The sequence below is a fragment of the Dipodomys merriami genome, unplaced genomic scaffold, assembly GCF_024711535.1.
Source record: "Dipodomys merriami isolate MVZ:Mamm:240054 unplaced genomic scaffold, mDipMer1.0.p SCAF_2, whole genome shotgun sequence".
In the NCBI taxonomy this organism is placed as follows: Eukaryota; Metazoa; Chordata; class Mammalia; order Rodentia; family Heteromyidae; genus Dipodomys; species Dipodomys merriami.
This window is the reverse complement of record NW_027203381.1, coordinates 73,000,540-73,015,475: the sequence shown is the minus strand read 5'-3', so window position 1 is coordinate 73,015,475 and position 14,936 is coordinate 73,000,540. Positions and strand designations below refer to the sequence as shown.

At 37.5% G+C, this 14,936-nt stretch overlaps 1 protein-coding gene across 6 annotated transcripts in view; it reads left to right on the top strand.

Annotated features, from left to right (window-relative positions):
• The window catches only part of Cd86 (CD86 molecule), a 68,615-nt gene extending 54,743 nt beyond the window's left edge, over positions 1-13,872 (top strand). For 5 of the 6 annotated variants that reach the window (XM_070030095.1, XM_070030094.1, XM_070030096.1 and 2 more), the window contains exons 5-7: positions 473-619; positions 8,903-8,948; positions 12,128-13,872. In XM_070030095.1, coding sequence (XP_069886196.1) covers positions 473-619; positions 8,903-8,948; positions 12,128-12,227 — 293 coding nt within the window. In that variant the 3' untranslated portion in view covers positions 12,228-13,872. Of the gene's footprint in view, positions 1-472; positions 627-8,902; positions 8,949-12,127 lie in introns of all 6 variants that reach the window. The other variant, XM_070030097.1, reaches the window with a different exon arrangement.
• Positions 13,873-14,936: the final 1,064 nt, after the last annotated feature.

Below are 14,936 nucleotides of genomic sequence, written 5' to 3'. Positions count from 1 at the left end.
GAAAAAGTTTGTTCCATTTGTCCACGTGACAGTTGTCTAGAATCTGCCATAGTAGTGGATGGAGGAAATGGTAGGGCCTGAGGACTGAGTCTCAATAAGCCTTGGGAAACAGAGCATTGGCCCAACAACTTTTTCTTCAGAAGATTTGCCCAAATACTTTACCCAAATTCCAGCATCCTGGGCCTGGTTAACCCTCTCCTTCCAGATCTTGGTTTGTGTCATCGCCACCTTGGGAAAGGGAAGGGAGGCCAGTGAAGGAATTTGGTCAGAGGTATCAGCTTGCTTCTTAGACTATAATCCTTAGTTATGTAAGGACTCTGAAGTGGGACTGTCTTCCTATTGTGAATTTCAAATTTCCCTGGCTCAAGAGTCCTAAGGAGATGCTGGTAATTATAAATAAAGAGAACAGCAGCAAATGTAAACCTTTGATAAATGAGTTTCTAGCTGATTGAAAATTTGTGGTCATTTCTAGATCCCATGGACCCCTTGCCCGACACACACCAAGTTACCTGGATTGCCATCGCAATTATCTGCTGCATAACCTTTGGATGTGGGATAGGGGTCTATCTAAAACGATGCAGGAACAAGAAACAGCAGCAGCTTGTCATCGCCTACAAAGGTGATAAGTGAGTCTTTGTCCTCTCTACAGATTACATTACTTTGCAGCTCCTTCCTGATCAGCTGCCTTCTGTTGCTTATGGGCTGAGTCTAGACTGGCAAAAAGTCAGCAAGTTGTTGAGGGGAAAGTTTTTCTTCACTTCAGAGGCTGTACTGGTTATATTGATGATAATACTGTGAACTCCTAAGAAAGGCAGCATTTTTTAAATTTTCATTTTAATTTTATTTTGGCTTGAACCCTGGGCTTGGGCACTGTCCCTGTGCTCCTCAGCTCAAGGTGAGTGCTCTACCGCTTGAGCCACAGTGCCACTTCTGGTTTTCTAATGGTTTATTGGAGATAAGAGTCTCACGGACTTTCCTGCCCTGGCTGGCTTTGAACCTTGATCCTCAGATCTCAGCCTCCTGAGTAGCTAGGATTACAGGCGTGAGCTACCAGCCCAGCTAAAGGCAGCATTTTTTAACCTATGTTCTGCTAATGCATAACTCATTTGCAGCCAAAGCTGATTATTCTTGGCTTTAACTTGCCTCACTTCATGAGGTTAATGTGACAAATCAAGAAAGTAAAATGGTGAGAACACTTTCAAATGTTGGAGATTATAGACCCAGTGATGTTAAAGCAGGGTTGTCTGCTGTAGGAGCAAGACGTACCTCTTCATCTCTAAAGGCTTAGATTTCCCATCAAATAAGTTAGATGAATTGTTTTCCATTCACTTATAACAATAATATTAGGTTTTGGTGATTACTGAATGTATATGTATATATTATATATAATAAAAAATACAGCAAAACTAAAAATCATCCTGCATTTCACTGGTAAGAAAAATATGATTTTGCAGACAACATCCTGATTTTTTCAAGATACAATCTATTACTATATTGCCCATAACTGGGACAATGTTGTAAGTGCTATGTTTTGTAAGTTGTATCATATATGAACTATTTCCTAAATTTTATGCTAAATGTAACAAGACAGTTGTCAATGTCATAAGTATTCTACAATATTTTTTAAAGGGCTATGGGATATTCTATTTTTGTGGATACATGCAAATTTACTTAACAAATCCCATCTGTTAGATAAAAGGATTGCCAGTGATTTGTTATTTTAAATGATGCTTCATTGAGCAGCCTCTCCATGGACTTCTGTTATTAAAGTGTAATGAAAGCAAAATGGTCCCTGATTGTATGGTAATCCCATGCTTATTTGTACTTTGGGCTGGTGTGGGTGCTAAGATAAGATTGAATTTCATCTCAGTAATTGCCTCCAGTAGTTAGTTGCCTCAGTAGTTAGTTTGGTTGTTACCAGTAATTAAGATAACTTTACCTATGGTAGAATGCATTAGTGTTTCTGGAAATTGTCTTATGTGTAACTTTAGTGGACTGACTTTAAGATTTGTAGAAAATAGGCAGATGACTTTACCAGTTATTATCAAATTTCAATAAAGCACATGTCAGAGACAGTCAAGCTGTCAAAAGATGTAATTTTGTTGAGAATGTTCTTTTTTGAAAGTATACTATCCACAACACAAGTCAGATGTACAGACATAACATACTTTTCCAGGCTTTGATTTTTGAAGATGAAAGTTTGGAACTTCTTTTTCGATTTTATTGTTATTTAGAATTCGACAACTATTCAGTGGCAACTTTCAGTTTGAGTATAAACTATTCCATAAATTTGTTTTCACATTGTAATAGTCAGCTCACAATTTAAAAAAAGAAGCAATGTTGGGGGGGGAGTAAGACTGTTTCTTTTTATCATTTAGCACAAATTAATTATGCAAAGGGTTTCATTGTGGTATTTCTTTTTTTGAGGGGGGGGGAGGGGTCCGGTTGTGGGGCCTGAACTCTGGGCCTGGGCGCTGTCCCTCAGCTCTTCAGCTCAAGGCTAGAACCCTACCACTTGAGCCACAGTGCCACTTCCAGCTTTTTTCTTTTTGCTTCTGTGGTGCTGAGGAATCGAACCCAGGGCCTCATGCATGCAAGGAAAGTGCTCTACTACTGAGCCACCTTCCTGCCCTCATTGTGGTATTTCTATAGATAAGATGTAATTTGATCATATTTGCTCTTTTCTTTATACTTTCTTAACTCCATCCTTCTTTTCTCATGTTTTTTTTCAACATATTTATTGAATTTCTGTTTGCTTTTTTTTGGTCCATCATGGGATTTGAAAGACTTTCTTTTTTTATTCATAGAATTTCTTCATACTGTCTTCACATATCTATATATAATGTGCTTTGATTATATTCTCCTCTCTCAGCACCTTCTTTTCCCTCCCTCTTCCCACCAATTCTTCCCACCAATCAATCCCCATGAGACAACCAGAAAAATTTTGGAGATTAGATAAAAGAGTTTAAAAGGCTGTGTTGGAAATCAAAGAAAGGTTGGACAAATGAGACTGCATTAAACTGCAGAGATTCTGGATGACAAAGAACATAGCTAGCAAGATACATAGAAAGCCCATAGACTGGGAGAAGATCTTCACTAGCCAAACAACAGACAAGGGCATCATATTTAAATTTTACCTACAGCTCAAGAAATTAAATTACCCCCAAACAAACTTACAAAGGAAAAACCACCCCACTAACAAGTGAGCTAAAGACTTACAGAAAGACTTCTCTGAAGAGAAAATACAAATAGCCAAAAGATACCTGAAGGAATACTCAGCATCTCTGGACATAAAAGAAATGCAAATCAAAACAACATTGAGGTTCCACCTTACCCCAGTAAGAATGGTTATTATCAAGAAATCTAATAACAGATTCTGGAGGGAATATAGACAAAGGGGAATGCTACTCCACTGTTGGTGGAAGTGCAAACTTGTCCAACCACTCTGGAAAGCAGTTTGGAAGTTCCTCAAAAGACTAAACATAGAGATCCCCTATGATCCAGCAATACCACTCCTGGGCATTTACCCAAATGACCACAAACAAGGCCGTACTAAACCTACCAATACAACCATGTTCATTGCAGCATTATTTACCATAGCTAAGATATTGGACCAACCCAGATGCCTCTCAGTAGATGAATGGATCAAGATGTGGTATATATACACAATGGAATTCTATGCTTCCATCAGAAAGAATGACATTGCCCCATTCATAACGAAATGGGAAGACTTGGGAAAAAAACATATTAAGTGAAGTAAGCCAGACCCAAAGAAACATAGATACCATGTTTTCCCTCATTTGTAATAACTAGTAGATGTCTACGATATCCCTGGCAGAGCATCACAATAGCTCAAAGGCTATGTACATATGACCATATGAGATGGAATGAACTCCAAGGTATGGAAACAAGAAATTTTTCTTTATTGCTGTGGATTTTAGTGTATTATGTGAAGTTATTTCTTTTTTCTTTAGTTTTTTCCCCCTATAGTTTGTTCTCTGTTGTCACTGTATTTGATTTTGGTACACTTAGTATTGTATACATGTTTATCTGAATTAGGGAAGGGAAGGGGAACAACAAACTGGTGAGACAAAGGACAAAGAGTGAACCAATGCAACAGTGATACTCACAGGACAATATTTTGTAAATGAGCTATACAACTTGGGAAGGGGAAGAGGGAGAAAAGTGAGGGAAGGAGTAACGAGTTTTGACAAGAGATGTATTCACTACCTTACATATGTAACTGTAACCCCTCTGTACATAACCTTGAGAATAAAATTTTTTAAAGATAGACACAAACAAAAAATAAAAATAAAAGGATGTGTTGGAAGGGTAATGAAGAAGTTATGGGTGTACATAGAAGAGGGCCATATCAAGCTTCAAGTGGTGAAAGGTAGAAGACAAAAGAATAGTGTCTATTTGACTCACTCCTTTCTTGATGGCCAATAGAAGGAAGGACATGTATCACATATAATCAGACCATCCAGATAGTTTATAAGTTTGAATTCTGTAATACCAACAGTAACTACCCTTGCCTCATGGATGCTTTTTATTGGATACATGATAAGAAGAATATTGCCTACTTCATTATCTCTGCCTCTTGTATCTTGGAATCTATAGTATATTATCTTATATGGAAAAAGAGACTGGATAGATGATTAAGATACTGCCTTTGAGATGAACTATGAATTACTGACTTTTGCTTGAATTATGCAGATGAGAACAAACGATTCCACCTGAGCCATAGAAGTTTTTCTCAGTTGGGTTAGAGAACTTAGCTGGAAGAAAAGGGAACAATCATTCTGATGCTTGACAAAGGTCGATCCACCATTGCTGGCTCTGAGAAAGGCTGTAATTCAAGTCACTTGGATCATTTCTAGAGGCTGGAAATGGTCCTCAGTTGACATCCAGCCAGCTAAGAATCTAATGGTGGTCATTTTGCCATTGATATGAAAGGATAATTTAATTATTCTGTTTTGGTCAATAGGAGATGAAATATTTCATTCATTTCTCAGAATTCAGTTTTACAATCACAAGGAACTGAACTCTTCCAAGACAATCATGAAAAAGTCATGATCCATCCACAGAGATATTATTTTCCAAAATGAAACTCTTCCCTAATCTGTTAATCCATTTCTTAGAAGAGACTAGTCTCAAACTAACTAACCTGGCATTAAAACTTCTGTCCATGGTTTGTTCATTAATTTTTTTCTATATCTCAACTACTTACCTGTTTAAATCATTTCAGTGAGTAAAAAAGGAATGTCATGGTTAGGACAGCTTGTTCCTAGTCTCTCTATCTTCCTTTCTCCATTACTCTCTGTCAGTAAGAGACGATATGAGAAGTTATAACTCTGAATCATTCTTTTTCCAGTCAGAAGTTGCCCTACCAGTTTACCCATATGGACTTGTGTGACCAAACTTTGTAGATAATAATGCCTAGACAACAAACAGGTTTTTTTTTTTAACCTAGGCTACCTAGAAGAAACCTAAGAGTGATTTCTTAAAGACCCTGTGTCTTTTCCAAAATAGATCATTTTAAACAACAGTTAAACAGAAACTTTCACAGAGTTTAAAAATGGAAAGTTGGCGATCTCATCATATTTGCCCTTCAAAATGCTAAAAGTTGTAATTAAATTCAAAAGTACAGTCTGCACTTTTATTGTCTGCTTTCATTTTTAAATAAGGGAATTTTTATGGTGCTGATTTTGCCATGAAAATGAAAGGATAATATTCCATGTTAGTCTACAGACATTTAAGTACTATATTGAACTATAAGCACCATTATTTTTTTAATTGTCAAGATGCTGTACAGAGGGGTTACAGTTACACGAGTAAGGCAATGAGTACATTACTTGTCGATCACTGTTACCCCTTCCCTTCCTTGTTGTTGTCCTACTAACCCCTTCCCGTCCCCCTTCCCCCGCAAGTTGTAAATTTCATTTCCAATATACTGTCCTTTGGGTATCCTTGTTGCAATGGGGTCATTCTGTGTCCTTGTTTCAGCGTTTTGTTATTCCCCTTCCCCTCCCCAGTTTAGACATATGTATATACAAGATGCAGGGTACCAAAATAAAGTACAGTGACAATAGGGGATACGCCACAGGGGAAAGAACATACAGAGAAAACAAAAAAATAAAAGAAAATAAAATCATGTGATGCATTTAAAACAATAACAATAAAGATAGACCTCTTGTGTCCATATCTTGGGGTTCATTTCACTTAGCATCATCTTATATGGTCATTCATACATGGTTTTTGAGCTTTTCAGCTCATCTGTTAAGATTATCCTATATGTATACTAATTATTGCAAATAAGGGAAACCATGGGACCTAAATTTCTTTAGGACTGGGTAAACTTCATTTAATATGATTTTTTCAAAGTCTTTCCATTTCCTACTAAATGGGGCAGTATTGTTCTTTCTGATGGAAGCATAGATTTCCATTGTGTGTGTGTGTGTGTGTGTGTGTGTGTGTGTGTGTGTGTGTGTGTGTGTGTGTGACATTTTCTTGAGCCATTCATCTACTGAGGGGCATCTGGGTTGTTTCCATATCTTAGCTATGGTGAACAATGCTGCAATAAACATAGTTGTGCTAGTTGCTTTAATATATATGGCCTTGTTTGTGGTCATTTGGGTAAATGGCCAAAAGTGGGGTTACTGGGTCATAGGGGAGTTCTATGTTTAGCCTTTTGAGGAACCTCCATACTGGTTTCCAGAGTGGCTGAACAAGTTTACACTCCTACCAACAATGCAGTAGGGTTCCCTTTGGCCACATCCCCTCCAGCATCTGTCATTATTAGATTTTTTTATTATAGCCATTCTAGTGAGATGGAATCTCAATGTTGTTTTGCATTTCTTTTATGGCCAGAGAAGTTGAACATTTCTTCATGTATCTATTGGCCATTCTTATTTCCTCTTCAGAGAAGTCTCTCTTTAAGTCTTTAGCCACTTATTAATGAGGTGGTTGTTTCTTTGAGGATTTGCTGTTGGGTGACTTAATATTTTGAGTTCTAAGTATATTTTAGATATGAGGCCCTTGTCTGTTGTATAGCTAGTAAAGATCTTCTCCCAGTCGTGGGAGTCTATTGATCTTGCTAGCTATATCCTTTTCCATGCAGAAGTTCTGCAGTTTAATGCAGTCTCCTTTGTCCAACCTTTCTTTGATTTTTTTTGTGTTTCTAGATCTTTATTAAGAAAATTTCAGCCTGTGCCAAGGAGATCTAGAGTTTCTTCTATTCCTTCCTGTAATGTTTTCAGGGTGTCTGCTTTTACTTTGAGGTTTTTGATCCATTCAGAGTTGATTTTGGGGCAGGGTGAATATAAGTATCTAATTTTAATTTTCTACAGGTGTTAAACCAATTTTTCCAGCACCATTTACTGAAGAGACTTTCTTCCATTCTATTTTTTTGGTTCCCTTATTGAAGATTAGGTGCTATAGGTCTGTGGGTGCATTTCTGGGTTTTCAGTTCTATTCCATTAGACTTCAGGTCTGTTCTTGTGCCAGTACCAAGCTGTTTTGATTACTATGGCTTGGTAGTAGAGTTTGAAGTCTGGTATCGTTATTCCTCCAGTGCTGTTCTTTCTGCTAAGGATTTTTTTTTTGCTATTTGGGGTCTTTTATTGTTGCATGTGAATTTTGAGGTTGCTTCTATTTCATTGAAGAATAAAGTTGGGATACTGATGAGTATTGCATTGAATTTGTAGATAGCCTTTGGCAGTATTGGTATTTTCATGATGTTAATCCTCCCTATTCAGGAGCATGGGAGGTTTTTCCACTTCCTTACTTCTGCTTTAATTTCCTTTTTCAAGTTTTTAAAGTTTTCATCATTATTTTTACCAGGAACCATTATTATTATTATTATTATTATTATTGTTGTTGTTGTTGTTGTTGTTGGCCATGGGTCTTGAACTCTGGGTCTGGTGCTATCCCTGTGCTCTTCAGCTCAAGGCAAGTGCTCTACCATTTGAACCACAGCACCACTTAAGGTTTTCTAGTGGTTAATTGGAGATAAGAGTCTCATGGACTTTCTTGCCCAGGCTGGCTTTGAACCATGATCCTTAGATCTCAGCCTCCTGAGAAGCTAGGATTACAGGTGTAAGCCATTGGTGCCCGACTGGAACCATTATTTTTAAGAGGAAGTTTGATAGTATTAGAATCTATCCAGATTTGTAAAGTGTCTGGAAGCTTAGTCGAATAAGAAATAACTATCTTAGTTCCTTTTGTGCAGTTACAACAGAATACCCAAGACTGAGTACTTTCTTGCAGTTCATAAATTTGTCCAGAGATATCCAAGTTAACAACCTTTAATGGGCAACTAGTACTAACTAACTAACTAGCAGGACACTAGTACTAACACAACAGTCAGGTCAACTAAGAGGAATTGCATCAACAGCAAGTCTACATAGCTGGCAATGTAGGCTTTGGGAGGACTCTCTGGTTGGAGATTTTCCCACTTAGGCCTGTCCATGCAACAAGGTACAGTATTTGGTAGTACCATGTGGCCAATTCATTTAGGTATAAGACTCTTCTTCTACCTCTTAAATCTTGCTTTCAAAAAAAATCGAAAGCCTTTCTGATCACTAAATGATTGTTAAAGTTAAATGTGTTACCCTTTCCAGTGTTATTTAAGCGAGGATAAAGCTATAAAGTTTTTTAAAAGTTATTTCTAATATTAGAACCTAGACACAGTGAGCAAGAGAAGATTTTACTTTCTGGGTGGGAGAAATTTCTTCCTAGTCCCCCTGAAATTGCATTAGTGTAGTAACCGTCTCTTATAAATGTAAGATCATAGCAATTTCTCTCTGAATCCTAAGACTTGGAAACCTATGACCCTTCAAATGTTATTCTTTTTATATTTATGAGGAGTACAATTTTTTAGGATCTTTTTGGTCTCTTTCAGAAACCACCAAACCAGAGGGGGAAGACAATGAAGAGATGGGGGAAAGGTAAGAATCTTGGCTGCAATATTGTTGAAAGAGGTTTGATCCCAGAGTGTCTGTAACTTGGACTTGAGGTATGCTGAAACATCAGCAAAAATAAGCTAGTAGGGAGGGAGAGAGAGAGAGGAAGGGAGGAAAAGGAAGTTGAGGCTAGTTAGAATCTGGAAAATCTGACCTTTCTATAAATAACTGGCAAGGCGTCCAATGCACAATGCCCAGAGGACATTGCAAATCAAGCCATGGTCAGTAAAAATAGATCCATGAGGTCCTAACAGGTGGCATAGCCTGTACCTATTCACCCTGGAAACCTGAGCACCTGGCAGAGTGCCTGAAATAATGGCCAGCCTGCATGTGTGGACTGCCTTTGCAACTACTGTGCTTTCTGCTTAGAAGGTTATTCTGCTATGCTGTCACATGTGGGTCTCCAGACTCTCTCTTCGTTAGTGCAGATTATGCTTACCTATTCGTGACATTATCTTACTAAGTCTCATTGAGTAAACCAAACTGAACTCTAGGGAGGGTTGAGACCACATTAATTAAGATTACCATTGAGCTATCAGGAACTAGTTCAACGCCTGACATGCAGTAGGTTCCAGCAATATTTACTGAAAAGATGAATGTGTGCATGAAAGAATATGTGAGAGTCCCCAGTGATCAATACTTTCACCAAATGATGCAGTCAAATTGTCTGGACCACCATCCCTTCTGGGTGTTAAGAATATCTTGGACTTGACTGCATGGCCACAGGAATCAAAGTAACCCTCAGTCAAAAAATCTGGTTGTAGAAACAGAGTGATAACCCCAAGGTCCAGAGACCCCAGAGTGCCAATATTTATCTAGAAAGACAAGGTGACATTTGCCAGTGTGGTTCCAGCAGTAAGACTGTCCCAGTGATCCTGGGAACCAGGCTTGCAGAGGTCCTGCCTGCCCTGCCAGACTTGGTTCAGAAATGGTTTGGAAGCGCTGACAAAGGGAAGGCAGCAGGAAGGCGACAGGAAATCTGCAGAGGGAAACAACAGTCACAGATAAAAATCAAGATGGTTGTTGAACCAATCTTAGATAACAGTGTAGGTCAGTTTTTTTCTTGCTTTCTCTACCTCTCTTTAATAATTAGCTTTTACTCATGGTTGTTAAATTAGTCACCTATATCCTTACTATTATCAAAACCTAGAAAAAGAATTGCTTTTGCTATTCAGAGTCTTTTTTTGTTCCATATGAATTTTTGGAGTGCTTTCTCAGTCTCATTGAAGAATGATGTTTGGAGTTTGATGGGTACTGCATTGAATTGTAGGTTTCTTCGGATAGTATTGCCATTTTCATGATATTAATTCTTTCAATCCATTCCATTTCCTTAAGTCTTCTTCAGTTTATTTCTCTACATATTTGAAGTTTTCACTACAGAGGTCCTTCACATCTATGGTTAGGTTAATTCTCAAGTTTTTATTTTTTTGAGGATACTGCAAATGGAGTTGTTTTCCTGATTTTACTCTCAATCTTCTCATTGCTAGCATACAGAAAAGCTATTGATTTTTGTGGGTTGATTTTTTTCTCTGGTCCCCAGGCTTGAACTCTGGGCCTGGGCACTAATCCAGAGCTTCTTTTGCTCAAGCCAAGCTCTCTACCACTACACCACAGCACCACTTCCAGCTTTTTTTTTTTTTTGAGTAGTTTATTGGAGATAAGAGTCTCATGGAGTTTTCTGTGTGGGCTGGTTTTGAACTGCTATCCCCAGATCTCAGCCTTCTGAGGAGCTGATTATAAGTGCACAGATGTAGGTTGATTTTATACTCTGCTACTCTACCAAAGATTTGAATCCGCTCTAGTAGCTTAGTCAGTAAGGTCCTTTAAATACATGATCATGTCATCTGTAAAGAGGAATAGTTTTTCTTCTTCCTTCTCTATATAAATCCCCTTAAGTGTTTCTCCTGCCATATTACTCTTGCTAGGAATTCCAGCATTATATTGAAGAGACTGGACATCCTTGTCTCATTCTTGATTTTAGAGGGAATGGTTTTAATTTTTCACCATTAAGTATAATGTTGGTTGTTGGTCTGTCATGCACCACCATTATTATTGTGTTCCATTATTTCTATTTTTTATTTAAAAATAAAAATAAATTAAAAAATTAAACATAGAACTACTCTATGATCCAGCAATTCCACTCCTGGGCATTTACCCAAAAGATTTACCCAGGCACCAGTGGCTCACACTTGTAATCCAAGCTACTCAGGAGGCTGAGATCTGAGGATTGCAGTTCAAAGCCAGCCCGGGCAGGAAAGTCTGTGAGACTCTTATCTCCAATAAACCACTAGAAAGCTGGAAGGGGCGCTGTGGCTCCAGCGGTAGAGCGCTGGCCTTGAGCTGAAGAGTGCAGGGACAGCACCCAAGCCCAGAGTTCAAGCCCCTTGACCGACCAAAAAATAAAAAATAAAAAGATTATAAACCAGAATACAGTAAAGCCACTAACACAATCTCCATGTTTATTGAAGCACTATTCATCATAGCCAAGGTATAGAATCCACCCAGTTGTCCCTCAATGGATGAATGAACCAAGAAAACATGGTCAATATACACAATGGAATTTTACTCACCCATTAGAAAAAAAATGATATTGTACCATTTGTAAAGATATGGGAAGATCTGGAAAAATTATGTTAAGTGAAATAAGTCAGGCCCAAAGAGACAAAGGGCCCATGTTCTCCTTTAAACATAAAAGCTAGATTTAGCTTATAAACTTATTAGTAAATACGCTGGGTGGTAAGCAAGTATATACAAATGGATTAATTGAGATATTGTAGATTCAAGATTCAAATAGAGTAATACCTCAGAAAGACAAAATCAAAGTTCAGCAAAATAAAACACCAGTAAGCAGGTACTTGAAAGAGGTGGGGTAGGGTCAAGGGGTAAGGATTAAACAAATAAAGAGAAGAGGGGTAGAATGTAGCCAAGAATCCAATGTATGTATATCCTACAAAATTAAGAAGAGTGATGGAAGGGGTTAGGTAGGGGAGGGATGGATGAGAACATTGAAAGGCGTGACATTGATCAAAATATATTGTGTTCATAAACAGCTTTGTTAAATGACAACCTCTTTGTACAACTACTTAAATATAATAATGAAAAGAAAAAGAAAGTAGCTCTACTATGAACTCTCACTCAACCTTTTCCCTACTTTTTTTTTTCAGAGAAAAAATCCATATACAGGAAAGCAAGGATGAAGAAACTCTGTGTGATATTCATAGTGCAAATATACCTTCAAATGACCAAAGAGCTACACATTTGTAATTAAATGTCAAAATTTATATGTGTCCATTTTTTATACCCTTTCCCTTGCAAGTTTTTGGAACCTGTTTAAAACAAATTCTTCCGGAAGGCAAGAGAATATAACCATTAGTAACAGTGGGACTCTGGAATTTCCTCTAGGTGAAATAACTCCTCACCCCATTATGCCAGTTCTGTTCTCTATGTCAAGAGCAGATGTTAATTCTCCAACTGCTTCTTTTAATTCAGAGCACACTTATGGGCCAAGCTCACTGGAAGGGTTACTTGCCCAAGAATAATATTTAGAACCAATCTTAAATAGGAAACCTGATCAGACTCTTTTCTTAATTTTACAAAATGTTTTTTTCAATAGGACTCCTAGTTCTTGGAATATTGGCTTTTATTATCCCTGAATTTGAAGGTATTGACTCATCTTATATACCCAAGACTGAACAACTACCTCTTCTATCATGGAAGTGATATATTTTATGACTTTATAGTGCTTACTTTAAAATATAAAGAAATGTATACTATAATAGTGTAAATACTGTATTCTAGAGAAAAGCTAACACTCTGTAAGGAACATGTCTCTCTGTCAGAATCAGAAAAGAATATCATGACACATTAGAATGCAGGAAAACAGAATGCAGAAGAAACTCCATTCTGAGGGACCAGGATTGACCAAAGGAACTAGCCCTGGATCCTGGAACCATTTCTATCTGAGTTGTTGCTAAGACTGAGAGGATCCAAATAGTGTTTAGTAAGCCTGGTGGAGAGGACTGAAGAAGGCAGGAAAGTATTATTTCTCCTGAATGCTAATTCTCTTCTTGAAACAAAAATTAAGTAAAAAGATGGTCTGAGAAAGATGTTCAAGAACTAAGATAGAGATCACTATATTCAAAAGAGAAAAAGAAATGAAAGGACTTTACCAACAGGTGTATAAGGACTAATTTGTCTGCTCAGTCCTTCAACAAATCTCAGGAGAAGCCAGATAGATGTTTTACCCAAAGAGACTTAGATAGACAACACTTAGAAAAGTGGTTGGTGAGGAATTTTGGTGATACCTAAGTTACTGTGATGTTCATCTGGCTAAAAGCAGAGTGGGTAAAATGAGATGGCATCATCTTGGCCATGGGAGGAAAAGAAGCCTTAGGATTCATTCAGCTCATAGTTGAAGGAAGAGGGGAATTAGGAAGAGCAGGATACACATCACCCAGGGCCTGAAGATGTTTTAGGAAATATGGTATGGTCCAGGATGGACTTCACAAACTGCAGGATGTTGAAGTTCAAGGTAATTAATTATAGGAAAACTGGCACAAGAGAGAAGTAGCCTGATAGAGATGAATTAGGAAACCTGGCAGCATGATTAAGGGATGAAGCAGCCTCAGTTCAAACCTAAAGAGAATGTTGGGAGGCCTGAGAAATAAAAATTATTCTTTATATTTTACATAAAGCGCCCTAGAGGGTTGTAGATTTTTGTTAGTCACACTTATTTTTTAAAATAATATTATCACATGTGCTCCCTGCCCCTACCTGCATTTAGACTCTTGACACCTAGCTGGTACTAACATGTTTTATTCTCTGGTGGTGCTGGTTACTGAATCCAGGTTTTGTATATTCTAGGCAACTGCTTATCATTGAGTTACATCTGAAGTTCTACCATGTTTTTGTACAGAATTCTCAATAAAACTTTATTACTTTTATTTTTTACATTTTCTGCATCTATTTCAACAGTCCTACCCAAGTTTGATAGTCTGATGTACCTGGCCCTTGACTTGTCCATAGCTTTCTGTCTCTCAAATCCTCTTCTCTATTCTCTAAGAAATGGAGGCTTATAGTGTGGAGATTCCTCAAAGAACTAACCATAGAAGTACCTTGTGATTCAGCAATACCACTCGGCATTTATCAAAAAATTTACAAATTAGGACACAGTAAACCACTTGTACAACATTGTTCATTGCTGCTATTCACCACACCCAAGGTATGAACACAGTCCAGATGACCCAGACTAATGGATCAAGAAAATGTAGTATATATGCTCTCTAGAATTTCCTTCAGCCATTAGGAAAAATGAAATTACATTATTTGCAAAGAAATGAATGGACCTAGAAAAAAATATGTAAGTAATGACCATAGAGACAAAGAATGCATTCTCTCTTATGTGGAAGCTATATGTAATTTATAAATATATAAGTAAACACATGCAGCATTGTTTGCAGGTGTACATAAATATATTAACTGGATATGGTATATGCAGGGGAGAATTCAAATGCTGTAATTCCTAAGAAAAACTAAAGTCCAACAAAGTGAAAACTAGGAAGCTAGTATTAGAGATGTGGAGGGGATACAGGGGACAGGGATAAAGAAGATGAATGAAGAGAAGAGTGGGGGAGGAAGAATGTATTCATAATATTCAATGCATATCCTATAAAGCTAGGAAAATTGAGAGAAGGGTTTGGGCAGGGAGAGGGAGAAATGGGAGAGAATGATGCAAGGAGAGATACCAATTAAGGTCTGTTGTACTTATAAACTGATTTGTTGACACCTAACCCTTTTACCCAACTACTTAAGTATAATAAAAATATAATTTTTAAATGATAATGAAATATAACTTAAAAGATAAATAACAAGCAAAAGGAAGCCTAGAAATATGGGAACTATGTGCTTATATGCTTATCTTAGTAAAGAGACATAAAAAGGTCAATAGGAGTAATGTTTCTGGGGACAACTAGG